This window comes from Canis lupus, chromosome 5 (assembly GCF_003254725.2).
Source record: "Canis lupus dingo isolate Sandy chromosome 5, ASM325472v2, whole genome shotgun sequence".
Taxonomy (NCBI): Eukaryota; Metazoa; Chordata; class Mammalia; order Carnivora; family Canidae; genus Canis; species Canis lupus.
Window position 1 is genome coordinate 15,328,875 of NC_064247.1, and position 27,493 is coordinate 15,356,367.

At 42.1% G+C, this 27,493-nt stretch overlaps 2 protein-coding genes and 2 long non-coding RNA genes across 5 annotated transcripts in view; 1 reads left to right on the plus strand and 3 right to left on the minus strand.

Moving 5' to 3' along the window:
• LOC112671244 (uncharacterized) overlaps nucleotides 1-2,404 on the minus strand; it is a 17,301-nt gene extending 14,897 nt beyond the window's left edge. Inside the window, exons 1-2 of the long non-coding RNA XR_007410638.1 lie at nucleotides 1,667-2,404; nucleotides 1,228-1,262 (exon numbers count right to left, since the gene is read on the minus strand). This is a non-coding gene — a long non-coding RNA (uncharacterized LOC112671244). The remainder of the gene's footprint in view (nucleotides 1-1,227; nucleotides 1,263-1,666) is intronic.
• On the plus strand, nucleotides 2,187-15,846 carry LOC125755091 (uncharacterized). Its single transcript, XR_007410640.1, has 3 exons — nucleotides 2,187-2,324; nucleotides 15,443-15,514; nucleotides 15,598-15,846. It is a non-coding gene; the product is annotated as an uncharacterized LOC125755091 (long non-coding RNA).
• On the minus strand, nucleotides 11,640-18,349 carry ATP5MG (ATP synthase membrane subunit g). The gene is made up of 3 exons (XM_025465338.3): nucleotides 18,001-18,349; nucleotides 13,149-13,309; nucleotides 11,640-11,842 (listed from the first exon to the last, which is right to left on the minus strand). Exons 1-3 carry the CDS (start codon nucleotides 18,050-18,052, stop codon nucleotides 11,744-11,746), a joined length of 312 nt encoding a protein of 103 aa, XP_025321123.1. The 5' UTR covers nucleotides 18,053-18,349; the 3' UTR covers nucleotides 11,640-11,743.
• A 1,838-nt stretch (nucleotides 18,350-20,187) lies between these two features.
• UBE4A (ubiquitination factor E4A) overlaps nucleotides 20,188-27,493 on the minus strand; it is a 37,203-nt gene continuing 29,897 nt past the window's right edge. For both annotated transcript variants that reach the window (XM_025465337.3, XM_049109914.1), the window contains 4 exons: nucleotides 26,726-26,906; nucleotides 26,117-26,264; nucleotides 24,317-24,474; nucleotides 20,188-23,220 (listed from right to left, as the gene is read on the minus strand). In XM_025465337.3, coding sequence (XP_025321122.2) covers nucleotides 23,094-23,220; nucleotides 24,317-24,474; nucleotides 26,117-26,264; nucleotides 26,726-26,906 — 614 coding nt within the window. In that variant the 3' untranslated portion in view covers nucleotides 20,188-23,093. The remainder of the gene's footprint in view (nucleotides 23,221-24,316; nucleotides 24,475-26,116; nucleotides 26,265-26,725; nucleotides 26,907-27,493) is intronic.

Here is a 27,493-nt window from a genome sequence, read left to right on the forward strand (position 1 = left end):
GAATATTCTCAGAGGAGCTAGATGCTACCAGTTCCTGAATTCTGAGATGAATTTCCACAAGTGAAGATGTGAGTAGTGAAAGACTTGATTTTCTTGTCAGTTGAAGAAGTCCTTTGAGTCAATGAGCATTTGGTTATTGTCTCTCCAGCAATCATGACTGGCCTGGAAGATTTCCCAAAGGTTATCTTTCTCAAGGTCAGTTGGGTAAGGTTGCTTTGACATGTTTTTGAATCTCATTACAATGCATGCATTGTGTTTAGTTGTTTATTCCCAGACTCTTTTGGTAGATAACTAAAGTAAAAAAACCCAAATCCCCAAAACCCATGAGAATATAACCATCATTGCACAAGGTAAAGATCTTATAATCTCTAATGCAAAATGTAAGCCTGAATTAAAAGCTACATGTAGGGGCCTCAGGTTGGAGGGACAAGCAAGCTCCTAACTGAGCAAGAAGCCTGATGTGGAGCTTGATCCCAGGACCCTGGGATCATGATCTGAGCCAAAGGCAGATGCTTAACTTACTGAGCCACCCAGGTGCCCTAATTTTTAAAAAAGATTTATTTGAAAGAGAGAGTGCACTATACTTGCACACCTGCAAGTTGGGGAGGGGGGAAATTTCAAGCTGAGTCCTCACTAAGCACGGAGCCCTACGTGAGTCTCAATTTCAAGAGTCGGAAGCTCAACTGACTGAGCCACCCAGGCACCCCTAAAAGCTACATTTATTAATGTCTTTCATATGTGAAGTCATGTGAGCTTCTGATTTCAAGTTTAAAAACTAAGAACCATTATTTTGAACCATTATGGATAGAGGCTGCATAATTAATGATGATCACTGGTTAATTTAACTTTTAAGATGCTTAGGATTAGGTTTTAGCCTCTCTCTAGTCTTATTCTCTTTATTTTGAGCCCTATTCACACCTAGCCAACTCCACTGCTGACAACCCAGGAAATATTGTCATGTCTGGGGCTCTGATGCAAATTATACACTAGGAATTATCATCTACTCCTGCTAGAGTTTAACTGGAGTGTCTCACATGTGGGTTACAATTCAGATGTCAGTAAGTTTCTGAATAAAAACATAAAAAGCAAACCATCCCCTTCCCCACCACTGCCCCTCACGGTGCAATAAGCAACTTAAATATTCCAGCGTAGGGAGGATGTGGTTAGGGTTAGGAAACCAGGAATCAAGTCCTGCATTCCAGTCCTCTCTGCTCCTGACTCACTCACCTCAGGCAAATGGTTCCACTTCATCTCATCTTGCCCTGCAAAGTGAGGAGAGTAACATTTTGTTTCAAATCTAAGACGGGTGGCTTCTGTTAACCTGCAAGAGGTCTTTGCTAAAGTAGAGATGGACAAATAAGGAAAACATGCAGCTATAGATACCATCTTAAGAGAGATAAGAGATGGGTTTTGTCGCTGATTTGTGTTCTGTGCACTGATAACTCTGTGAGCTTATTATTGAGTCTTTACAGGCAGCTTTCTTTTGGGATGAAGAGTCAGACGGTGATGGTAGAGCAAACAAAGTCAAGGGTTCCAAATCAAGGGCCATTTGGCTTCAGTATTTAGTCTCAGTGCAGTGGGGGGTAAAATTTGGAGCCTTGGGGTGAGGTGGGAAATAGTTTCCCCCCATGTCATAGTAACACGGGTATCACATAATAAAGCATACTTCTTTCCGGGGCACCTGGGTGGCTCAACAGTTGAGTGTCTGCCTTCGGCTCAGGGCGTGATCCTGGGATCTGGAATTGAGTCCCGCATCAGGCTCCCTGCAAGGATCCTGCTTCTCCTTCTGCCCGTGTCTCGGGCTGTCTCTCTCTGTGTGTCTCTCATGAATAAATAAATAAATCTTAAAAAAAAAAAAAAGCATACTTCTTTCTACTAGTATATTCAAGGCAGACAAAACCCTAACAGGATCCAAGGTAAAGCAGTCATGATCAAAACATCACTGCTGACTTAATATTTATTTGGCTGATATCACTTGTTTGTTTGCTTAACCAATCCTGGGCTTACATGGCTTTCATTCCATTCCTCCACCCACCTGAAGGTCACTAAAATTGGTAACTAATTGCCTATCATCACCTTAGAATTCACTGTTATCTCAGAACTATATTTATTCACTTGTTCCATTAAGTTCCCTACCCCCTTGAGACCCAGAATGAGATGACATCAAGGTAAAAATGCAGGCTGTCCTTAGGGACAACAATAGCTATTTTAACAAGTAGGCTATAATTCAAAACGGCACAACAGTGTTTTAATTGCTTTTGGATTTGACAACACTGGAATGCATTGAAGCTTGGAGCCCCTGAAGATAACCTGTCTTACTTTGTGTAAGTATTCAACATATAATTCTTTTTTTTTTAATTTATTTTTTATTGGTGTTCAATTTACCAGCATACAGAATAACCCCCAGTGCCCGTCACCCATTCACTCCCACCCCCCGCCCTTCTCCCCTTCCACCACCCCTAGTTCGTTTCCCAGAGTTAGCAGTCTTTACGTTCTGTCTCCCTTTCTGATATTTCCCACACATTTCTTCTCCCTTCCCTTATATTCCCTTTCACTATTATTTATATTCCCCAAATGAATGAGAACATATAATGTTTGTCCTTCTCCGATTGACTTACTTCACTCAGCTCAACATATAATTCTTATAAAAACTCCATCCATAGCATAGGTTGCATGTATAAGCCCAATGAGGAAAAGTGTGGGGTTATAAATCTGCATATGGGGGTGCCTAGGTGGCTCAGTGGTTGAGCATCTGCCTTCGGCTCAGGGCGATTCCAGGATCCAGGGATCAAGACCCCATCGGGCTCCCTGTGGAGAGTCTGCTTCTGCCTATATCTCTGCCTCTCTCTCTGTGTCTCTCATGAACAAATAAATAAAATGTTAAAAAATAAATAAGCCTGCATATGATGTACTTCTATCAGTTCTACTAAGGATATAAATCCCGAAATGCAGGCTTGGCAAAGCCAAGAGGGAGTTAAGACGGTCAGTTCCTAAGGGATTTCTGGGATTTTCAGATTTCAAGCTAGGTCTCCTCTAAAAGATCTGCTGCTGCCCACCAGCTCGTTGCTCCCTCCTAGGCCTTATGCAAAGGCAGCCCTGCACTCTCACCTTGCCCAGGAAAGGCCTTTAATCAGGGCTCTCAATCTCTGTTTCAGAGTTAGAGGCTGAGATGCAGGAGTGACTCAGCTGGCATGAGCTCTGGAGCAGTCTCAGCCTGCAGGCCTTCAGGAAATGAGTCCCCCAGGCCTGCATCTCCCTCTGTGGCAAACTGCCACCAGACTCTGCTGTTTATCAACCTAGTACCAAACACAGTAAGGACAGTTTGCTGTTTCATTGTTTGAAAACCTACTATATACCAGCCAGATAGATAATGTGATAGGCTAGGATTACAAAGGTGAGTACCTTCCTGAAAAAGCTTACAGTTCAGTAAGGGAAATAAACAAATGTAAATGTATCATTAGGGTACAATGAGAGGTGTTAGAAGAGGCCCAACAGGAGGGCAAAAGGAAACAGTCTGAGAAAATCAGAAGAGACTTTTCATGGGATCCCTGGGTGGCGCAGCGGTTTGGCGCCTGCCTTTGGCCCAGGGCGCGATCCTGGAGACCCGGGATCGAATCCCACATCGGGCTCCCGGTGCATGGAGCCTGCTTCTCCCTCTGCCTGTGTCTCTGCCTCTCTCTCTCTCTCTCTCTGTGACTATCATAAATAAATAAAAAAAAAAAAAAAAAAAAGAAGAGACTTTTCAAAGTGAAACAGGGATGTGCCAGGTAGACAGAGCCAGGATGAAGGCAGAGGAAACAGCTGTTTATGAAGGTATGGAATCATTAAAGGGCAGTTTATTTATCACCTCTGTATTGAGTGACTTCTATGTGCTTGGAACTTGGACTATGTAAGTGAACAAAACAGATTTTTAAACATTTCTGCCTTTGGGGGCCTTACATTTATTTTAGTAAGGTAAAATAATTAAGCAATAAACATAAGAAATCAGTAAATCATACAGAATGTTAGAAGTTGGAGTGCCTGGGTGGCTCAGTCGGTTAAGCATCTGCCTTCGGCTCAGGTCATGATCCTGGAATCCCAGGAGTCCCTGGATGGAGCCCCATATCAGGCTTCCCGCTCAGTGGGGTATCTGCTTCTCCCTCTGTTCATGCTCTCTCTCTCACACTCTCTTTCTCACATAAGTAAATAAAATCTCAAACAAATATATATTAGAAGTTGATTTTGGGGAATTTGGAGATGGGGAAGCAGGAAAAAAAGTCTATGGAGAGAAGTTTCTTGGAATTATGATTAGTGTGGTTGGGGAAGCCCACAATAAAAACACCTAATGAGGGGAGGGACCAGCTCTGGCACTATGTTGGGGAGGAGCATTACAAACCTAGGGACCAGCAGGTGCTGAGGCCAGGAGGTTTGAAGTAGAGCAAGGAGACCGATCCATGAAGCAGGAGAAAGTGGAAGAGTGCGGGACAGTGAGGCCAGACACAAAATAGAAAGCCAGATCTCGTTGGGCCTTGCAGTCCACTGCAAGGATTTTACCTCTGAATTTGAGTAAGGTGAAAGCCACTGAAGAGTTGTGAGCAGAGGACTGACCTGGTCCAACTGATGTTTTCATGGGATCGCTCTGGACGGTGTGAAGAATAGACTGCAGACAGGCAAGCTTGGAAGGATGGAGTTGGCCAACAGTCGAGAGGGAGAAAACTGTGGAATGGGTTTCTGGTGGGGGTGGGGAAGAAAATCAAGAATTCAATTTTGGACCTGTTAAATCTGAGATGTCTGTTAGAGTGAAGGTTGTGGGGAGGTATCAAATGGGCAGTTGCATATATGTTTGGAGTTCAAGGGAGAGGTAGAAACTAGAGATAAATTTCAGAGTCATCAGTGCATAGATGTTACTTAAAACCACAAGACTGGATGAGATCACCAATGGAATGAATACAGATAGAGGAAAGACTGAGCCTTATCTCTGATATTCCAAAGATAGGAAGACAGAGAAAGAAGGAACCAGAACAGGAATCCAAGAAGCAGGAAAAAAAAAAGAAAAAAAAAGGAAAAAAAAAGTAAGGAGGAAGGAAGGCCACAGGAAAGCTCTGGAAGTCAAGTGTATCATAAAATGTATCAAGCAGGAAGAGATATTCAGGGGAGTCAAATACTGCTGAAAAGTTCAAATAATACGAGGATTGAGAATGGACTCTTGCATTTAAAACATATTTTATTTATTTATTTGTGACAGAGAGAGAGAGAGAGAGAGAGAGAGAGAGACAACGGGAGCAGAGGGGAGGGATAGAAGGAGAGGAGGAGTCTTTTAAAACATTAAATAATTTATTTTTATTTTTAAAGATTTTATTTACTTATTTGGGAGAGAGAGAAGAAAGAGGCAGAGAGGGAGGGAGAGAACCCTAAGCAGACTCTGCACTGAGTGGGGAGCCCAGCTTGGGGCTTGATCCCACAACACTGAGATCATAACCTGAGCTGAAACCAAGAGTTGGATGCTTAGATGACCATCACCCAGGTGCCCTCAATATTGGTTTCTTTTTTTTTTTTTTTTAAGATTTTATTTATTTATTCATGAGAGACACAGAGAGAGAGGAAGAGACATAGGCAGAGGGAGAAGGCTCCAGGCAGGGAGCCCGATGTAGGATTTGATCCCAGGACTCCAGGATCACTCCGTGGGCTGAAGGCAGGCATTAAACCGCTGAGCCTCCCAGGGATCCCTCAATATTGGTTTCTTTTGAGGTGTTTTGCTGCAAAAGGGAGCTGGTTTAGTAGCAGATAGACTAGGTAGTACCATGTGTATACACTCATAGGAACAATACAGTAGGGAAGAAAATTAATGACATAGGAAAGGAAAGAAATTATGGCACAAAGACATTGAATGGAGGGAATGGTTTTAAAAAGGAGAATGAATGGAGTGATGGGCTGGCTCAGTCACGGAGCATGATTTGTCATCTTGGGAGTTGTGAGTTTGAGCCCCATGTGAGGTATAGCAATTACTTAAAAGTAAAATCTTAAAACAACAAAAAACAACATAAAAAGGAGCATGAACAACTCAGTAGGCAAGATGGAAATATATACATGGGTGCAGATAGTAGTGAGTAGATGATGCTGTGGGAGTCAATGGAAATTCTCCAATTGCTTCAACTTTCTTAATAAAGTAGGAGGAAAGGTCATCTGTTGACAGAAATAATCATGGGTCAAAGAAATAAAGTATGCTTGTCAGGTAGTATTAAATGCTTTCTTAAGGATTCTTTTAAAGATTTTATTTGAGAGAGAGAGCACGAGGACAGAAGCTTAACCAACTGAGCCACCCAGGCACTCCCTTTCTTAAGGTTTTTCTTTTTTTTAAGATTTTATTTATTTATTCAAGATTTTATTTATTTATTCAGAGAGGGAGAGAGCACAAGCAAGGGGAGAGGGAGAGGTAGGCAAAAGGAGGAGAAGCAGACTCCCTGCTGAGCAGGGAACCGAATGCAATGCGATGCAATGTGATGCGGGGCTCCATCCCAGGACTCCGGGATCATGACCTGAGCCAAAGGCAGATGCTTAACCAACTGAACCATCCAGGTGTCCCTGTTAAGATTCCGATCAGGAATTTATATTATTGCAGTGAGACTGGCCAACTTACTTTTCTCCAGCTACATTCCACTACACGGGTGCAAGTGCAGAGCACACAGACTAGCCAAGGATGTGGCTTGTTGGCAAATATTCACAAGAGTGGTGGTGACTGACAATGGAAGGAAAAGAGGACGTCAGAATGGTGAACAAGATGGTAGCATCCATTTATTGATGGTCACAGTGACTCCAAATTAATGTATTAGGGCAGCCCTGGTGGCTTGGCGGTTTAGTGCTGCCTTCGGCTCAGGGCGTGATCCTGGGGACCCGGGATCGAGTCCCACGTCGGGCTCCCTGCGTGGAGCCTGCTTCTCCCTCTGCCTGTGTCTCTGCCCCTCTCTCTGTCTGTCTCTCATGAATAAATAAAATATTAAAAAAATTAATGTATTAGAGGAAATGGCCTAGCAAGATAATAGGTGATCAGAGAGAGGGATGCATGAAATTCAAACTATAGTGACTGAAAAGACTGGTAATGACTTGGGAATGAATGCCCAAGGAAGGTCAAAGACCTAATCAATGGACTTTCACAGGAACCAAGAGGCTTGCTAGTTGGATCATTTGTCAATGGTTTTCAAACTTTAGCATGTGTCAGAATTACCTGGAAAACCAGTGAAACCACAGATTGCTAGATCCTACTCCCAGAATTTCTAGGTCCGATTCTGAGGATTTTCATTTCTAAGTTTCCTGGTGATGTTGCTGCTGCTGTGGTCCAGGGACCATACTTTGAAAAATACTGATCCATGTGTATGTTGAAATTGCCAATTATTAACATGTAAGTAGTTTTGCAGAGTGACAGCGAGCCAAGAGAAAAAGATTGTCAAGAAATAAAGAACAGCTGGGGTGTCTGGGTGGCTCAGTTGGTAGAGTCCAACTCTTGGTTTTGGCTCAAGTCATGGTCTCAGGGGTCATGAGACTGAGCCCTATGTCCTGTTGGTCTCTGCACTCAGCGGGGAGTCTGCTTGAAAACTGTCTCCCTCTGCCCCCCTTGCTCCCCACCTCCCTGGCTTACATGTGCACATTCTCTCAAAATCTTGAAAAAAAGGGCAGCCCTGGTGGCTCAGCGGGTTTAGCGCCGCCTCCAGCTCAGGGCGTGATCCCGGGGACCCCGGGGTCGAGTCCCACATCGGGCTCCCTGCATGGAGCCTCCTTCTCCCTCTGCCTGTGTCTCTGCCTCTCTCTCTCTGTGTCTCTGAATAAATAAAATGTTAAAAAAAATACTGAAAAAAAGTAAACATTAAAAAAATGAAATGTTTGGTGACTAATGAACTGCAACCATCAGGAATAGTGGCTAATGTGATGAGATCTAAAATTGGCTTTTATGGGGACTGGTTGGAAATTGTGTGGCTGAAGCAAAGGCTGGTAGCAGAATGAGATTAAGGCAAGGCTACAGGCAGATCATCAAGGGTCTTCCATGTCAATACTTTAATAGTAGTGGGGTAAGCAGTTCAGTGTGGGTTCCCTGCTAAGGGGATCTCTGGTGGAGCTGCTTTGTGGTTATCTTGAGTGATAACCATACCAATTCATTTCTGGAAGAAATAAAAAGTATACTAACTAGGAAATATTAAGTCTCACAAAGTTAGATGTCACTTAACATGAGTTTAGGTAGGATGATATCTGATGGGACAATAAAGCTTAAGTAGCTTGATAGTAGGGCAAAATAGAACATTACTATAGAATGGAACTGTGAAAGTACAATACAGGGAGGTTTATGAGGCGGTCAGGCATAAACTATGAAGTCAGGGCATAGACTATGACATGGGGTCACTATCTGGGCCCAGTTTGGGATGCCACTTATTACTCATGGGATCATTTAATGTTTCTGCTTAGTACCTATTAAATGGGTCTATCATTTATGCCACAGACCTGAGGGAAAAGTCGAGGGTGAAATGACATAGTGCAAGTGCTTTGAGGATGTGAAGAAAGTAAAGTGCATTGAGCTATCCTCAGAAATCAGGGTAGAAGAAACAAGGAGAGCATGAGGTGTATAGAACAAAGGATTAAGTGTAAACAGTTTCACATCCATGTGATCTTGAAATGAAAGCCTTCTAAAATGGCTCTGATATTTACTGACATTCATGTGGAAAATTTACTTTTACATAGTGGTTTCCTTAGAAATTCTACTTTTGGGGACGCCTGGATGGCTCAGTGGTTGAGCATCCATCTGCCTTTGGCTCAGGGTGTGATCCCGGAGTTCCAGGATGGAGTCCTGCATTGGGCTCCCCACAGGGGGCTTGCTTCTCTCTCTGCCTATGTCTCTGCCTCTCTCCGTGTCTCCCATGAATAAATAAAATCTTAAAAAAAAAAACAAAAAAACAAAAAAACACGAACAAACAAAAGAAAAAGAAATCCTACCTTTGGACCACAGGTATGGACAAACATGTATGACTGGGTTGAACTTCAGCAGCCCGTCACCTCCCCTCTTTGCTGGTGCCCTGTACTAAGAATGTCTGTGCTCCTACACACTGAGAAAAGTGCAGAGCCACCTGTGCTCTTATATGCACCCCACGTGGGTTTCTGTCCTGGCTTCTGTTACCTGGAATTGAAATCGCCTGCTGCTGTCAGACCATACAAATCAAGGGGAGAAATTGTGCCTTGTCAAATCCCTCCATGGTTGCCTATTCACTGGTCTTGACAGTACAATCCTTCGTACGGTGTTAAAGGCACTTCCGAGATCTGGTCCCTGTTCCCTGGTCTTATAACACTACCACCCCCTGGGGATTCAGTCACATGTTAAGTTCTTTCACAACCTCTAGTGTGCTTTACTTTTTCTGACTTAATAGCCTTTACACAGGCTGTTGTACCTGACCGGGGTACCATGTCCCATTCTTGGCTCTTAGTCTTCCGGTTTATTTATTTTATTAATATTTTACTTATTTATTCATGAGAGACATAGAGAGAGGCAGAGACACAGGCAGAGGGAGCAGCAGGCTCCATGCAGGGAACCTGACATGGGTCTTGATCCCGGGTCTCCAGGATCAAACCCTGGGCTGAAGGCAGCGCTAAACCGCTGAGCCACCCAGGGATCCCCCCAGTTTACTTTTGATATTGATTCCTGTGACAGCTTCCCTTGAGTCCCCTTCTCAAGTCTGGGTTAGACTCTTTCAAGCGGACTTTCCACTTCTCTCATTAGTTCTTCTCACATTGTTGTAACTGCATGCTTAAATTACCTCTCACCAGACCAAACACTGAAAAAGGGGACATTCATGTCTCCACCACAGTGCCTGGATTCAGAAGGCTCACAATGAAGATCTGAGGTATGCTGAAGTTGTCAATGGCAGACACTTGGCACACAGATTCAGTGAAAGCCAGCCTCAACAGTTCTTTACTAGGAGACAAGACTTTTGGGGTTCAGGAGGGCAAAAGGTAACTGGCTAGCAAAGTTGCCACTTCAAGGAGCCCACCGCTATTTTAACTATTTTCTATATTTAAGAAAATACTGTACATGCACTATTAGCCACCACACATAGGTGTGTTGTATGGCAGAGAAGGAAGTTGCAGTGAAGTGAGTAGCAAATGTTTATTTTGAGGACTTTCTGGGTGTGTGTGACCAGATGGTTACCAAAAAATTACATCATGAATCAACTATGCCTTGTTGGTTATTAGTGCTAGCTGATCTCATACCTTAGAATTTATTAATTTTAATATACATTGTGTGAAATGGAGAAACTCCTAAAGATCGCCATGACTGTTGTAGTAACTTTCAGTCTTTCACCATGCGTATTTTAAGTTACTGAATGCCTTTTGAAGAGGTAGTTTCAGTTTTGACCACCTGTGATTACTGGAAGAAGTGGTAAGTTAGGCATTACTTAATTTCAGAAGAGCAGCAGCCTCTGTGGAGACTTTCCTGCTGATCACTTAGGAAAACCCTTGACTAAGCTAAAGCTTAGTTTTCTAAGTGCAGTGGATAAATTTGAGATAGACTGGATAAATGTTCAATAGTATTAAAGGATTAATACTGTACTGTGAACCATGATGTTTTTCTTTTTTTTTTTTTTTTATTTTCTTTTATTTTTTTTTTATTTATGATAGTCATCAGAGAGAGAGAGAGAGAGAGAGAGAGAGAGGCAGAGACACAGAGAGAGGGAGAAGCAGGCTCAATGCACCGGGAGCCCGACATGGGATTCGATCCCGGGTCTCCAGGATCGCGCCCTGGGCCAAAGGCAGGCGTTAAACCGCTGCGCCACCCAGGGATCCCCCATGATGTTTTTCTAATACGCAGTTAGCTTCTGGTTATCAGGTTGTAATGCATGTATTACGATGGCTGCAGGAGTTATAATGGATTTAGAAACATACCAATAAGCCATTCAAAGATGGTGAAACCCCCCAAAAGCCAATGAATGATTAAGTCTCTCCTGTATCCTCAATAAAACAGCTTGACAGACCAGTAGCAAGCATTTCTATTTATTTCAGAGTATAATGTATGCTTCAGAACCATGGAGGATACTAAATTTATAACTATTTAATATCCATAGGGTATTTTATTTTTGTAAAGATGGGTTCTAAAAACCATAAAACTGAATAGATTAGTAATACAACACACATCAAAATTAGATTTAAAAAGGAGGTTGTGGCTCTCAGTAGCTCTGTCCTGGTGTTAAAGATGTCATACTTAGAATACCACCAAGTACTTTAACATTTATAAATGCAGGTGTTATCTCTGATTCTAGCAAAAAGAAACCACTGAAATTTTATTCTTTATATCACAGACATGATTTAACCATATCACTTTGGCACGTGGTATTGCTATTTTTCCTACTGTAGCAAATCCTAGTTCTCCCAAGACCTTTCCTCTGACTATTCTGGAAATAAAAATAAATTTATCATATATTTCAAATCTTCAAATTAGAATGTTATTCTTATAAATGTATTTCCCAGGTTGGTATATTCACATACATCCTTCATCCTTTCTGATTTTAGGCTATGCAAAAGACATGCCCTGAGAGCTGTATTAATGTATTAAAGCAAAAAGACAATCCATCTTATTATTAAGAGAAACTGTGATCCTTCCATGTAGTATCTGATAGAGAAAACACTGATTTTGATACATTATCTTATTTTATTCAAATACCAGTCTGATCACATATGGTCCAAGAACACTCAAATTATAAGCCACATAGAAAGAGATGTTAAAGATTGGTCTTCAAACATTATAGCCAATGATGCCACGCTTGCCTATGATCTCGCCGACATAAAACCACATCCACACCTCGGTGGCCACCAAACCATTCAGCAGAGCTTCCTGAAAAAAGCAGCACAAATTTTAATGTGTATTTCTTCCTTACATATTTAAAAGTATTCTTTTCCAGGATTAAGTAACAGAAAATGTAAGGATGCTATTCATTTAGAGAGCAGTTTTAGCCAAAGTCAAGATTTACTGATGTTAACTTTGTTCAACTGCTGAGAACACTTGAACTTTCAATTATGTAAGGTAAGTAGTCCAGAGCTTATAAATTCTTTCAAAGCATTCTTTAAAGACCTGAACTGACTTAACCCTTTCATTATTAGTTTATGAGACACTTTATGAGCCCTAAAACAACCCACATCCTGGAAAGAGCTGACACATTTAGACAGGGCATTCGTATGAAAGGATGGCTATAGGAAGGTAAGTCTCTGAAGAGACATTTCTGTCTGGTCAAAGGGAATTTGTTGAGAGATGAAGAGCTTTGTCTCCTCCTTTATTCATTTATTATTTGGTTTAGCTCTTTCTAAGTATTCAGTAATTACTCAGTTTCACAGATCAATGTTTTATTGTCCTGAGAGAAAAAGCACATGACTGGTTCCAAAAAGCAATGTTATAGCATGCAAGCACAGCTATAGATCTTGAAACTCTAGTTGAAAAAAATTATTTTTCCACAACAACACTGAGCCTTTTCCTTTTAGCACCTGGATGTGAATTTTAATTTTCCCCTTCAAACTAGACCAGAAATACCAGAGGTCTCCTGAAAAAACTGTTTTCTAGGATGTAGATTCTAGAGTCAGCAATAATTTAGTTATTTAGGTTTTTTTGTATTCTGTGTTTGGCTCAGGCAAGCAAACATAAAATCCAAGTTCCAATTCTTATAGTCTTTAGATTTTATCTTAATGCAATTCAATAGCCCTTCATATTACATGATATGCTTGCTAGGTTTTGATATTTTTATCTTTCATGTGAGTGTTAGCCGCCTGATAGTCCAAGAAATCTTTTGGCTAAACTGGGAATATTTCCAGGCCTACAGATGAAAAAAAGTATAGAATCAGCAAAGTAAGCCATCCTATTTTAGTATACTAACCAAAATAGGAGAGGGAAAAAAAGTTGCCCAGTAAAAATGCTTGTGTCTTTGTCATAAGACTAATAGGAAACGAAGACATAAAATAGCTGAATTATTTCAACCCAGATGACAAAATTAGAAAGGTAAATATCTTTCTCAGCAGTCAAGAAAGAGATTATCTCTCATAATGTAGGTTTCAGCCTCACTGGAAAATACATATATTAATCAAAACAATCAGAAAACTCCCAAGGGAAGACATTTTGTTATGCACATACGTTTTCATTTAGCCATAGTTACCTTAACTGTGAGCTGTTTGAAGCTACCAGTTTGAGCACTCTTGACTATTTTTTTCAAGCTCTGAATAGCTGTAGGGATCTCAGCAGGGGTTGGAGGAACCAGCTCAACCCTGGCATAGTGCCAAAATGTGGCCAATCGAGGCTTCGAGTAAGTCACAGCAGCTGGAAAACAAAACAAAACAAAACAAAAAAACGAGGATGAACTCACTAGAGACCGAAAGAAGCAGATGTGTGGGTTGGACACAAATATTTATTCATGCATCACATTCATTCACTGCTTGTACCAAATGTGCACCCGGTGTGAAAAGTCAAAGCTGCTCCCTGGTAACAAGAGGCTTTTAAAGATGCAGAACACCTGTGTCACAGGGAAGTTCAATCAGGCAGGAAGCTATAAGCACATTCAATTATGCCAGGACTTCACTAGTGGCCAGCTAGTACTGTTACTTATGAATGGCAAATCTAGCTAACTGTAAAGTCACTAGAAGCTGGATTCAGAGACAAGAAAACAGCAGCAATGTAACCATTTTCTTGGTAGAGGAGTAGAAAATTGGGAGAGACGAAGTGCAGAAAGGGAGGGAAGGAGTTACAGAGAACGCATCCTTAAGAATAAAACTTGTCACAATGTTGGCTACAAATCCAGATGGAATTATACCAATTAGGGCCCATTTTTGGTATCCTCATCAATATGTGAATTAAATCTTTCTTTAACAAAAGCCCAGCTGCTCCTCCTTCAAAACAACACAAATAATAAAAATAAGACCTACATGTATTGTTCAGAGCAGCCCAAACTCAAATCTATTACTATGCTGAAATTCCTCAAGGTAGTTACTATTTCAGAGAACAAAAAATTCTTAATAACCAGAATAGATGTAAGATTATGGTAGTGACTTCAGAAAGAAAAAGGCATTTTATAAGAAAGTTACAAGACAAACGTGATAAAAACAGCACACTTGCATGAACATCCATAAATTACTATTCAAAGATGGATTATCCAAGGCTCTTGGTACTTTTCCTATTATTAGCTTCCTGAATTTGGGTATTTCACTACCGAGAATTACTATCTGCAACACCCTTCGTGCTTAGGGCCATGAGCAGACACAAGGCTCTCAGTTCTACATAGAACTGACAGTGCCCGTAAAATGGGACTATCACAGAGTACAAAGTCTTGTGTAACTGTCTTTAAAATTATCTTCAAAACACATATATTTCATCCTTTAAAAAAAATAGGTAAATAAATGGTGGATGATGGGAGCCAGATTTGTCACTGTAGGAGAGGAAAATGACAAATAGGCAAGAAAAGAAGCAAGAATAACCCCATTGTACTAGATTAGAGTTGGAGACATTCATATGAACTCATATGTAGTTTAATATATTTACAGATGGACAGATACAGAGACCACCATATATATGCATGTATACACATGGGTTACTACATACACACCCTTAAAGAGGGCATAGAAGCAATGATATTCTAGCAATCTAGTAGCAAGAAATTTATTTGGTGCCTAGATATTAGTTTCAAAATACCATTGTCCAACAAAAGAAACTAGGGCTCCTTGGAGAAATGGTCGATTCTAAGGCTGGGGCAAGGAAAATTTAACTTGAGTCTGAAGGATTTTGTAGTACAAGAACGGGGGTAGGTCAAGAGGACAGAGATGCCAACCTGAAAGAGTTTTCAATGGCCAAGGCTGCAACAATTTTTTTTTTTTAAGATTTTATTTATTTATTCATGAGAGACACAGAGAGAGAGAAAGGCAGAGACACAGGCAGAGGGAGAAGCAGGCTCCATGCAGGGAGCCCGATGTGGGACTCGATCCCGGGTCTCCAGGATCACACCCTGGGCCAAAGGCAGGCGCTAAACCGCTGAGCCACCCAGGGATGCCGGCTGCAACAATTTGAACAAAACATACTACTGGAGGTAGGAAGTATGAAACAAATGTACATGAATCCATACAATACACCACTAAATAAACAACTGGGAAGAACAAATCTTTCTGATAGAATTCCATTTAATTATATGTAAATACTCCTTCCTACAGGAGATGGAATCCCTGCTGTTGGCAGCTGCTCCCTACCCCCTCAATGCACACCACGAACTAGACTTGGTTACTTGCTTCTGAAGAATAGATTATGGGAAAGGAAAAACAGTAACCTTACAGTAAGAAACCTAGCAACATTAACCATAACCAAATGATGAAAGCTAATTTCACCAGTGATGTTAAATGGGTATCACATACACCCTGATAGGTGATTATGGCATTTCACTTTTGTGTTATTCTTTCTCAAAACCCACAGCTCCAAACTACTCATGAGAAAAATACCAGACAAATACAGAATGGAGAACATCTTTACAGGATACCTCAACAGGTATGTATCTAGATAGATAGCTTAAAAACTGTCAAGATTGTGGGAAGTAAAAAACCCTGATATTAAAGTGTTACAATTCACAGGAAACTATGAAGATTAAAAACTCAGTACAACATGGAACCTGGATGGGCTTCTGGAACAGAAAGAGATTAATGCAAAGCTGGTAAAATCCAAATAAAGCCGCAAGTTTGGGGATGCCTGGGTGGCTCAGCGGTTGAGCGTCTGCCTTTGGCTCAGAACATGATCCTGGGTCCGGGGATCAAGTCCCACATCAGGCTCCCTGCAAGAAGCCTGCTTCTCTCTAAGCCTATGTCTCTGCCTCTCTCATGAATAAATAAATACATCTTAAAAAAAAAGTCTCAAGTTTAATAAATAGGAAAGAAAAAAAAAAATCGGACTCCATGACTTCCCTGGGGAAGTTACTTATTCCTGTAAGCTTCCTTGTGCTCCCAGGAGAATTAACAGATACATTAAGAAATTTTTTAAAAGTAAGCTCTATATAAAAAAGAAACAAAAAGAACTCTAGGCCAAACATGGGGCTCAAACTCACGACCTAGAGATCAAGAATCTTGTTCTATAGACTGAGCTAGTCAGGTGCTTCTATGGTTATTATTATTATTTTTAATCTTTTTAGGGACGCCTGGGTGGCTCAGTGGTTGAACAGCTGCCTTTGGTTCAGGGTGTGATCCCAGGTCCAGCGAGTCTCTTATCAGGCTCCCTGTGAGGAGTCTGCTTCTCCCTTTATGTCTTTCCCTCTCTCTCTGTGTCTCTCATGAATAAATGAATAAAATCTTAAAAAAAAAAAAGTCTTGTTAAAAAAGATTTTATTTTTAACTCATCTCTATCCAACGTGGGGCTTGAACCCACAACCCCAAGATCGAGAGTTGCGGGCTCCATTTACTGAGCTAGCCAGGTGTCCCAATTTTTATCAGATACTAGAAGTACACATAACATACTGAACTATGTTACAAAGCAAAATACATTTCTGCATTTAACAGTCTGGCCCCAGCTGAGTGCTTTTGGAAGAATAACAACTGTTATCTTTTAATTACAATGATACAAGAATTTATTTTTTAATAAAATTTTTTTGTATTATTTTTCTTTTTGAATTTTATTATTAAAATCAGTTTCAGGGCCACTGCTGTCTTTGGCCTAGGGTGTGATCCTTGGGTCCCGGGATGGAGTCCCAACGTCGGGCTTCCTGCATGGGGCCTGCTTCTCTCTCTGCCTGTGTCTCTGCCTCTCCCTCTCCCCGGTCTCTATGTCTGTCATGAATAAATAAATAAAATCTTAAAAAAAAAAAAATCAGTTTCAAACCCATCACCTGAAAGATATGAAAACCATGCTGGGGGAGGGGGGATCCACCTGAAACAATTTTTTTTTCCTTCGAATCATCCACAAAGTCCAAAGGATGAAGCCCACAATTTCTTCTTTTTTATTTATATACAACTATAGAGCTTTATCACAATAGGTACCGTGATACGCTGCAAACTTAAGCGCTTCAGGAAAATGTGTTAAGTTAGTGGATTGTGGAGTTGTGTAGGAGACACTCCAGCATTACTGTATTTGGCATTACCAGGCCTTCAATAACTCACTGTTTGGCTGCTGACAGGAGCAAAGAAAGATGATTAAGATACTAATCACAGTAAAATGGGTTAAAAAATACAGGTGTTCGGAAAATTGTTTCCATTCACGTTTCATGATCGAATGTGAGCGAAAGCTAGAGATCTGTGCTTCAACCGCTTCCTAGAATACAACGCGCCCCGGTTTTACTTTCTCGCCTTGCGGGTAAAACGAACACCCTGCTACCCAGCAGACGAACGCGCTACTTTGGACTGAAGAGGCTGCTACTCAGGGCTGGGGCTCTTCAGGGTTGGTCTTAAGTACAGCGGTCCGCCAGCTGGGCTTTCGTTCACGAAAAAGCCCATGAATATTAAGCCAGAATAATAAAGACGGCTGTGGACACGCTCCCTTCCTAGGTCTGTTGGAGTCAGGGATACCCCAGGTCTACAAAGCTCGATTCCGCCTACCATTTCCATTAAAGCAGCAACTTCACAACCCGGCCAAGACGAGGGCAGAGCCCACGCTCCAGGGCAGCACACCCATCCCCAGACAGTCACGGAGCCTTCCAGGTAGCCGGTCTGAGAGGCAGACGATCCACGGCGCTCGGCGGGCCTGTGCCCTCCTGCCGTCGCCCCGCCGCAGGCCGCACCGCCGCCGGACCCCCGCCCCCCGAGGCCGAAGGGGGCAAATGGCGGCAGAGAGGGCGACCCCAGCCTGCCCGCACGCCCCTTCCTCCCTTCGTAGGCCGCACCGAGGACCCAAGCTGCGGGACAGGCGGCGGAAGGCTAGAGGACAGTCGCAGGCCGGCCCCCGCCGCCCCCGCCGTCCCCTCCCCCCGCCCCCCGGCTCCCGCGCCGCCCTCGAGGAACCACCGCCCGCGTCGTCTTCTCAGGCCTCCCGCCCCGGGCCGCGGCCGTGCTCACCGTTCAGCAGCGCCGGAGCCTTCTCGGCGAGGTTACGGACGAACTGGGCCATGGCTCCAAGAGGGACGTCCCGCCGCCCCGCACGGCCGCTGAATGTCACCGCCCGGAAGGACCCGCCGCAGGACCCCGTTCCGCTCCCAAGGGCGGGCTCCCTCTCTCCGCGCCGGTCCAAGGTATTTAGGCGTTCTGCGATCTGTCCGGAATCTGGCCGGCCCGATCGTTTTCTTCCGTCGCAGAGGACAATGCGGGTGTGAACAGGCGAGGCCGGGGAGCACGCGGAGGGCGGCGGGCTTCGGCGGGGACACAGGCATTTCTTGGGGCAGCCGCCGTCGGAGGCCCGGAAGGCCGGCGGGCTTCGGCGGGCGCATGCGCCGTGAGCTTCCCGTGCTGGCCGTGGCGCCCACCTGCGCCCTTGTCCCAGGTGCGGCCGGCGAGGAGGTTAGGAGGGGAAGGCGTCTCTAGGGCTTCCCTAGGCCAGGACGGTCGTCTTATAACGGCAGACAGCGTCCTCGGCCAAACGCGGAAAGTAATGGCCAGAGCAGGCGCCACATCACCTGTCATCCGAGCCAGTCCTTTGCTTTTCTTTAGCTGATTTTCCCTAATCCCCATCTCCGCCCCCCCGCATCTTGAATCGGGGCTGGGAGTCCAGTTCCCCTAATTACCTAGTGAGTCGCAGGGAACTATGCAGATGGGAGCAACGAAACATTTACCGAGGGTCTCCAGTATTCCAGGCATTTTGGAATCTAAAGGAAGCCTGTAGAGTGGCGTCAGGCAGCGTCCCCCATTTAAGACTGGGATTGGTAAACGGCCACACAGCTAGTGAGTGGCAGAGTTGGGATCTGAAGAGGTTGCAGTGTAAGCAGGAGAAGCGGCCTTAGTATGGGAGGAGGAGTGGTGGTGGTGATCTGGGAAGATTGCTAGAGATTAAGGTGATGTAGAACACAACAGCTCTGTACTACAGGGTCGAAACTTTATAGTTTAATAGGAGTGGAAGAAAAGATTTATGTAGGAAGTGGCATTCGATGCAAGAAACATAAGTAATGTATCCTGGAGAAGCATGAGCAGATCTGATTGATGGAATGGTCAGGTGGAAGGAAAAATTAGGGTTGATATCCAGGAGCCAAGAGCATCATTTCAATGAAGGAGTGATTCAGCTGCCTACTATTCCAGAGAAGTCAAATTAAGGTTGGGAAAGGTAATTTACCAATATGGAAAATATTAGCTAGAGCATTTTCAGAAAATTACGATAGAAGCCAGAGTACATATGTCTATAAGGAATGTGAGTCAGAAAACCAGGTAAGGGGGGGCACTGGGCGGCTCAGTCCTTAGGCCTCAGACTCTTGATTTCTGCTCAGGTCATGATACCAGGGTGTGAGATCTAGCCCCAAGTTGGGCTCCACCTGGGCGTGGAGCCTACTTAAGATTCCTTCCTTCTCCCTCTGTCCTTCCTCTCCCCCCATATAAAACCAAGTAAGGCTACTGGAACTTAAGGTAGAAACTGAAGATAGAGAAGGGGGATTACTAAGATTATCTGAAGAGACAAGAAAGAAAACGGTGGGGATTAGCCTTGGAACCGTGGGGCCTGATTCATGGATGGGATGATGGGAGAGAAGTTTGAAAGTGAAAATTCTGAGGTCTCTATCTTTCCAGTTAAGAGGAAGTCAAGATCTTCAGTGAACGCAAACTGGGAGGGTCGGAAAGATTGGTGGAAAAATGTTAAAGTTTGGTTTGGTGTTGAATTTCTGGACACAGAAGGGTTGTTGGGCACTGTTAGCAACCACGGATTTGTGGTCATAGTACTCTAAAGATTATGTCATTTTTCTCCCAACAGTAGTCGGTAGCTTGGATACTGGAATAGAGGGGAGTGACTGGGCCCATCTAGACTGAGGTCTTACAGCGCAGGGGTAAGACAGGGAACACGATAATGATTAAAATGAAAGACCTGGGGTTTAGGCCAGATAAAGAAAAGTGAAGCCAGAAGTGAACTGATTAGGAAAAAACATGTCCTAAGACTCATCTGGGAAACTCCAGGGTCCAGAAGCCTGGTAAGGGAGGTTAGCTCAGCTGGGTGACCCATGTTTGATGTCACCTTAGAGAAGTAAAGGTCAGAGTCCCCTAAATTTTCAGAGGGATTTCTGAAACTGCCACTAGCTTTTCATACTGTAATGAAGGAAGTGATAACAAAGGTTGTAAGTCAGGTGTTCATTTATTAAATACAAGCTTTGAACAAACACCCCCAGGCAAGTTTGACAAGAAGTAACCTTCCTGGAATGTTTCAAAATACAGTTATGGTTGATCAAATTTTATTTCAACCAACCTTTTCGTTGTTTTATTTTTTATTTATTTATTTGTTTATTTTTTGTGTCTAGGTTTTCCTGTGTAGCAGTTAGGGCATGTGCATTATTTCCTCACATGACATCAACAGTGCAGCATCAGCCTCTCTGGCTTGTAAAGGCACCCAGTAGACTTATGCTCTGGGCAATGGCTGCTTAGCAACCAGCATCAAATAAAGTAATGAAGCTTTCGTAGACTGTGATACCAAACAGCAACTGGCACTTTCACCTGCACCATTAAAAAACCTTTAAAGTTTGTTTTTACATATCCATTACAAACTATATTAAAAAAAAACAAACACAAACCAAGATTGCTTGATAAAGCCTACTTAAATAATTTTCCAAGTTTAGTTATTACCCTCTTGGTAAGCAGTACCAGAGCTGATAAAGAGTCTTCATTTTCCTATCATACTCCAGTAAAGCCAACACATAAAACTAGGTAGATCAGAAAGTCTCTAATAGATTTAGAGCTGTTTCTGAGTTCCAGACAACAAAACATCTCTTTAAGCTTCCAAGCGCATATACACACCATGGTGTTCACCAAGATGATAATTTTTTAGTCTCATTTTTGGGATGTTCTTAAATTACTTCAAGGAAAGAAAAAAAGGCACAGAGGACACTTGGTTTCCTTACCAACAGTGAACTTAAGCTATACACTTGCCTTTCTGATGAGTTTAAAGATACTCAGCAGCATTAATGGTGCCGTAGCCATTCATAAAAAGTTTCAGGAAAAGAGACTTCAAGAAAAAGAAATAAAAGCTTGCTAGAAAAAGCTTACAATCTGAAGACCACAGAAGTAGAATACAGACACAGATACAAGAGGCAGCATAGAGGTTGTTAACTAGAAAGCTGCTGGAAACAGCTGCCTTCTGAGGTTTTGTGCCCATTTTCCCTCCAATTTTCTCCTATAAAACTCTGGTCTTTCCCCCACTTAAAAAAAAAAAACAAAACAAAACAAAAAAAACGAAAACATCCTATTACATTGGGTTTGGAAGATAACTGCAAGTAGACAGAAGCTTATTTTATACACAGTTCATTTGCAGAGAAGTAAAGGAGGATAATAAATAGGAAATGAAGCTCATTTGAAGAAAAGGAACAAATCCTGTTAACCCAAGCCTTAAAGGCCCAACTTGCACACTGAATTAATATCTTACATTCTAGCTTTTCCAAGAGTCCTGGACTCCTTTTTTTATTTCTAAGCACAGCAATAGGCAACATCTACTTTACACCTCATGAGGGATGCCCTCCGACGTGAGGTTTTCCCAAGTAATGACACTGAAAGCACATTAAGGACTGCGTAAAGCAAATCGTGTTGGAATATCATAAAACTACCATCTGATTTGAAGAGTCCATGGTTAAAAAGGAAAGTGACCCCTGTTTCTGGCTATCACTTTTCTTGTCACTTATGGTATCTTCAGGCTTACAGGGACAGTGACATGGTCCAGAGGGGAATGTGCCTCACTTGGCATGTTACCCTCCGCAACTGAGTATCAGGGAGCACAAGCTCAATTTGCAAAAGTGGGGCCCATCCACCTACTAACTACACGGAGCTGTGTGGATATTTAAAACGGCTGTAGACAAGGTTGTGCTCAAATTCCTACTTTGTTAATTGATGACCTAAGGCTGAGTTAGAAGCAGCTCTTGGAAGTTAGGTCACAAGCCCAAACAAACATTAACTATATACATATTATGGTCTCAGAATTTTCTCTAGATTAAGTGTGTCCATAAACATGGCCACACACTGCATACATCTTACCACGGAAGAGACAATATAAAGTGGTACTCAGTTGACACTAGACCAATATAAAAATGCATGTGGTGTGTATATATATACTGAAGTATACTGTTGCTAAGTGTCTTAAAATGACATCTTTCATGGTTACAATATTTGTTCCCTAACTTTTCCACTCAACCTTGTCCTTGTAGCAACAGATTTCCATAAGATAAAGAGGGTCTAACAGCCTCCTTTTTTCTTTCACCTCAGAATTTTCTAAATAAAGTGTCAAAAATTCACATTTGTTCTACCAATCCTGCAAAAAATATTATGGGGCTAACTTATTTGTGGTGATGACAGCCCCAGGGGAGAGTGTTCATCTTCCATCGGATCTCTGAGTTACGAGGTAACACAAAATTAAGAACTACCAACAGAAACTGCCTAAGATTCCTTTTTAAAAATCTCATCTATTCAAAAGTCAACTCAAACATCAAGGTATCTCCTTTTGTGTGAAAGGTTATTCTGTTAACAGCAGAACTGTAACAAGAAAAGGGCTGACATCTGGGTCATGAAGACCAGTAAATACCTCAATGATACAGGACCTTCTGATGGTGTAAGTGGTCGCCAGAATATGTGACGTCATATACTTAAAAGCCAGGCTCACCAAAGGTCTCTGAGCAGTTCTTGGCAGAGCAACAGTAGGGTGGCAGGAGGTTTTAGTAGTTGCAGTTAATATAACTTAAGGTAGGAAAAGGAAGCAAAGTAGAAGAGAGAATGAAGGGTACAAATGAATGATCATTTCTAAACTTGGTGCTGCTATAATCAGTGTAATTTCCTGCAAGCCAGGAACACTGTAAAATTCTTAGGAATAAATCTAAATTGTCATAATTTCAGCAAGAGCAGTTCTCTAATTTAGTTAAAAAAAAAAAGAAAAGAAAAGAAAAGAAAGAAAGGAAAAGGAATAAAACCAAGGAGAGAGAAACCACAAACAATTGTTTATCTACACTCTGGGGTTGGTTGTTTTTGGTTTGTTTGGTTCACAGTATTTATTCAAGTTGCTCCTTTTGTTGTTTCCTCTCTGCAAGCCATCGTTGGATTTTTTCTTTTAGTTCTGTGTTTGGCCGGATCTGGTCCATGGTGAGGGGACTACGGTTAAAGGGGTCGGTTTGGTCACTGGGACAAAGAGAGAAAAGGGAAAGGGGTTATTTTTGTAAGTTCTAACACCCGAAGCCCAAGCTAGAAGTGCAGGCGTGTCTCCCTCTAAGATGGAAGCCAGATGCCCTGTACATCTGTGTCAGGCGCTGACCTGAGGTTAGAGAGAAGGAGACGAGAAAGGAGTGATTCATGGGGTTTCTGGGATTTCTGCAGATGACTTAGCTACTCGGTCTCTCTGCTTCTTAACAACCTTTATTTCAACACTGCTGTTCAGATCATACTTGATTTGATTTTCCTCAGGTAGAGAGTCTGGACACTCATGTCAGCACACAGAGCCACTTGTGGTTCCAGTGACAGGCTCTCAAGATAGTCGAAGGTGTTAGGGCATAAAACCTTGTAGATTGACACCTGATTTTGTTAGCTAATCACAACACACGTAAATGCAGATTACGGTTCTCTGAAGGTTTACAATATACTTTAAGGGGTTATATATCTTTTCTGTCTATATCCTGAGGCCACAATAAAATAGATATTTTCACTGACACTTTGGAAAAGACATCCACCTACTATAGTATTTATGCATATAGTGAATGCTTAAATATCAAACACCACAAAGTCAAAAATCCTCTTTTGCAATGTTTAAAAAACAGTATTTCCTTAAATTTGGGTCAACTTATATAATTTAATTTTAAATGGAAAAAGTTTCTCAGTACCTGACTTCTATCTAATGCAGCAGGTCCCTCTTGCAGGTTGGGTGAAACTTATGGCCACCATGGCTGAGTACAACAGCAGCAGCAGAAGCTGGGTTAACCTATAATATGATGGCTATAGCATAAATCTTGACTTACACCAAACAAAACAAACTTGTCATTTATATTTTTACAACTTAAATACAATTAAAGCGAGTTCAAGTCAACTTTTACTTCAGGTTGACATAATTTATGACATATGCTGATAGAAATTATTTCCTCAAGGAAGAGATAAGGCTGGAGCCAGCATTTCTCAAGACTGTCCTGTTTTGGATGTTTAAAGGATCACGCCTGGGCCAAAGGCAGGCGCCAAACCGCTGCGCCACCCAGGGATCCCTTGAGGCTGCTCTTTAGGGCTAGCGTACCTGAGCAAATGTCTGGCAATGGTGGATCTATCCACAGTGACTCTGGAGGATGGCAGCACCACAGGGTCGGACATGAGTGTGCTCATGATGGGATCCAGGAACTCATCACAGGCATCTGCATAAGTTTCCTCCTCCTGTTGCTGGAGGTCTGCTAGAGACTATGCACAAACACCTAGTTGTTAAGGTGAATTCACAGAGCAGCGGATTCAAAATACTCGGTTACTACGATCTTTTTATATTTTATTATTTTATTTTATTATATTTATTTTATTTTATTTTTTAGTGACTACGATCTTAAAGCGTCACTGAGAACCCTTTACAGAGAGAAGGACAGACAATTCTCAGCTTTATTTTCTAAACAAGCAAAGAAGGATATTTTATTATTATTTTTTAATTAAAAAATATTTAATTTATTTATTCATGAGGGACACAGGGAGAGAGAGAGAGAGAGAGAGAGAGGCAGAGACACAGGCAGAGAGAAAAGCAGGCTCCATGCAGGGAGCCAGACGCGGGACCCGATCCTGGGTCTCCAGGATCACGCCCCGGGCCGAAGGTGGCGCTAAACCACTGAGTCACCCGGGCTGCCCCAAGAAGGATATTTTAAAAGTGAGTTTAGTATTCAACCCCAACTCCCAAGCTTCAGGTTAGCCCAGCTGCTAGCAGTCATGACTAGAGATGGGTTTAAGTGTTAACAGAAAAAAAAAAAGAGACACATCCTATATAAGGTGGTTCTGGCAGCCGTCCTACTGTAAATATCATCATTGAAAAGGAGATAGTGGTAGGAAGGCTATTTGCAGAATCACTCATGCAGTCAGTGTATGAAAAGCAGCTTCTGGTTTTAAGTACAAACAGGTATAGGAGGAGTTTAAAAGTAGCTTCAACATTTTGTTCTTTTCATGACTCTAGTTCCTTGGGGACCCCTCTGGCTCTAAGCAATATGGAGCCCAACTCTATAAATAAGTGGTCCAATGAAGGAATCATGGATGTCAACAAGGAAGGTTTTCTTTAAATAAGCAAGGTTTTCTATCAGGCTGTGCCATGATTTTTCCTTCTTCGTAACTAATGGAGCTCTGTCAAACTTCAACCAAAAGGACTGGCTGAATATAAGAGAGTATTTTCATCTATAAAATGTAGGGCTATTCCCATATAAGCCAACTACTAACTATAGATATAACAAATGGAGGTTTTCCTAGAAACTGTCCACAAAGTCTATACACTCTTCTCTTCTAGTAGAAGCTTATTTTTATTTTTTTTAAAGATTTTATTTGTTTATTCATGAGACACAGAGAAAGAGAGAGAGAGAGAGAGAGAGAGAGAGAGAGGGGCAGAGGCACAGGCAGAGGGAGAAGCAGGCTCCATGCAGGGAGCCCGATGTGGGACTCGATCCCAGGTCCCCAGGATCACACCCTGGGCCAAAGGCAGGTGCTAAACCGCTGAGCCACCTGGGCTTGCCCTAGTAGAAGCTTCTTAAATCAATTTTCTGTTCTTCCCTCATGTCGAGAAGAGAATAAGGATATGGTAGTGATGACGTGATATGACACGGTGATGTATGGAATTCCTGAATTACTACACTGCATACCTGAAGCTAGCACTGTATGTTAACTAACTAGAGTTAAAATAAGAACATTTTTTTTTTTAATGTAGGTCTAGTTATTCATGGACCAGGAAGAATCCTGTTTATATCTTCTCAAGGCCATAAATACCCTTTTACCCCTTGAAATAGGAGAACCAGCAGAACAGTTAGTTAACACAGTGATTTCTATTGAATATGTTAATAAACAGATTCCTCCTTCTCCTCACCTTGATTCTCTCTGCCAAGTTGCTGAAAGCCACAATCATATTCCCGGGCTTATTTATTTTCTTCAGGACTCGGACTGTCTGTGCAAAGAGAGTTGGGGAATAGGAACGTCCGTCCTTGGGCACCGTGGCACAGAAGTTCTCCTCGTCCCTGGAATGTCAGCATCAGAAAGACACTGAACATCAGAGGGTAGGTCAGTGAGGGAGACAACAGCTGGGTTGAGGAACAAGATTCCCTATCACTTACATGCCATCAATGTTCTTTTGATATAGAGAGGTTTCTTCTAATTTTTAGGAAGGAAGTCTATCAAGTATCCTGTCACCTTAAAAGAATACTGCTTCTCCAAACACTGGTTACTAGTAGTCAAGTTTATCTTCACACAAAGGCAGAATGTTGAAAATTCTAAACAGCTTCCCGTAGGTCATACAAAATTTCATTATGAAAACTACATATTTTACTATCATTAAAACTACAAATTTTAAAATTCCTTCAACCAACCAGAAATAAACCGTTTCTCCTCTATTTCTACATAATTACCAGTTATTCCATTATCAAAACCCCAAATTAGAAATCAACATGCCCTCTGGCCTGCCCAATTAAATCTCAGGTACCCAAGGTTTAAGTAGATTGTGCAGATATCTGATACGAGCTGCTGGGGCTTGAAGTCAAATTCACTGAAGTCCTTGACTTTTAAGGCCCCCATCTTGGGGCCAACCAGGTGCTGCAGAAAGTAGTTCAACATGGAGATGATGCGCTCAGCCAGGAAAGGATGCACAAAGAGTGATTTGATCTCTAGAAAAAAAGGAAGTCTGTGAAAACTCAATCCATAAGCCATCTTTTACTTATTATGTCTTAAGAGTTTCACTTGGACACCTCTGGGGAATATTTAAAAATTATGTAATACATTTTCATTGCAGGAATGTTAGAAAACATTGGTGAGCAAAAACAAAATATAGAACTACCACCCAGAAATAAACACTGTTAGCATTTTGCAAATACATCCTTATAGCTTTTTTTTTTTTTTTTTAAAGATTTTATTTATTTATTCACGAGAGACACAGGCAGAGGGAGAAGCAGGCTCCCTCCTGGGAGCCCAACGCCATACTCAACACAGACTCTGGGATCATGACCTGAGCCAAAGGCAGATATAGATGCTCAACCACTGAGCACCCAGGCATTCCACATCCTTCTAGCTTTTGTCCATATTTACAAACATACACATTTTTACAACAAAATGATGATCATGTATACATATTCTGTAACTTACTTTTTCATTAACTGTACCATAAATATCTCACCATTTTGGTAAATATATGTCCTTGTGTTGCCCAACATGGTAGCCACTGGCTGGCCCCACATATCTATTTAAATTAATTTAA

Excerpts from the sequence above, each read along its gene's own strand:
- ATP5MG (XM_025465338.3), bottom strand. The coding sequence starts at position 18,052 with ATGGCCCAGTTCGTCCGTAACCTCGCCGAGAAGGCTCCGGCGCTGCTG. Across the intron at positions 13,310-18,000 it reads GGCTCCGGCGCTGCTGAACG|CTGCTGTGACTTACTCGAAG; the intron begins GTGAGCACGGCC and ends TTTGTTTTCCAG. Across the intron at positions 11,843-13,148 it reads TCAAACAGCTCACAGTTAAG|GAAGCTCTGCTGAATGGTTT; the intron begins GTAACTATGGCT and ends TGCTTTTTTCAG.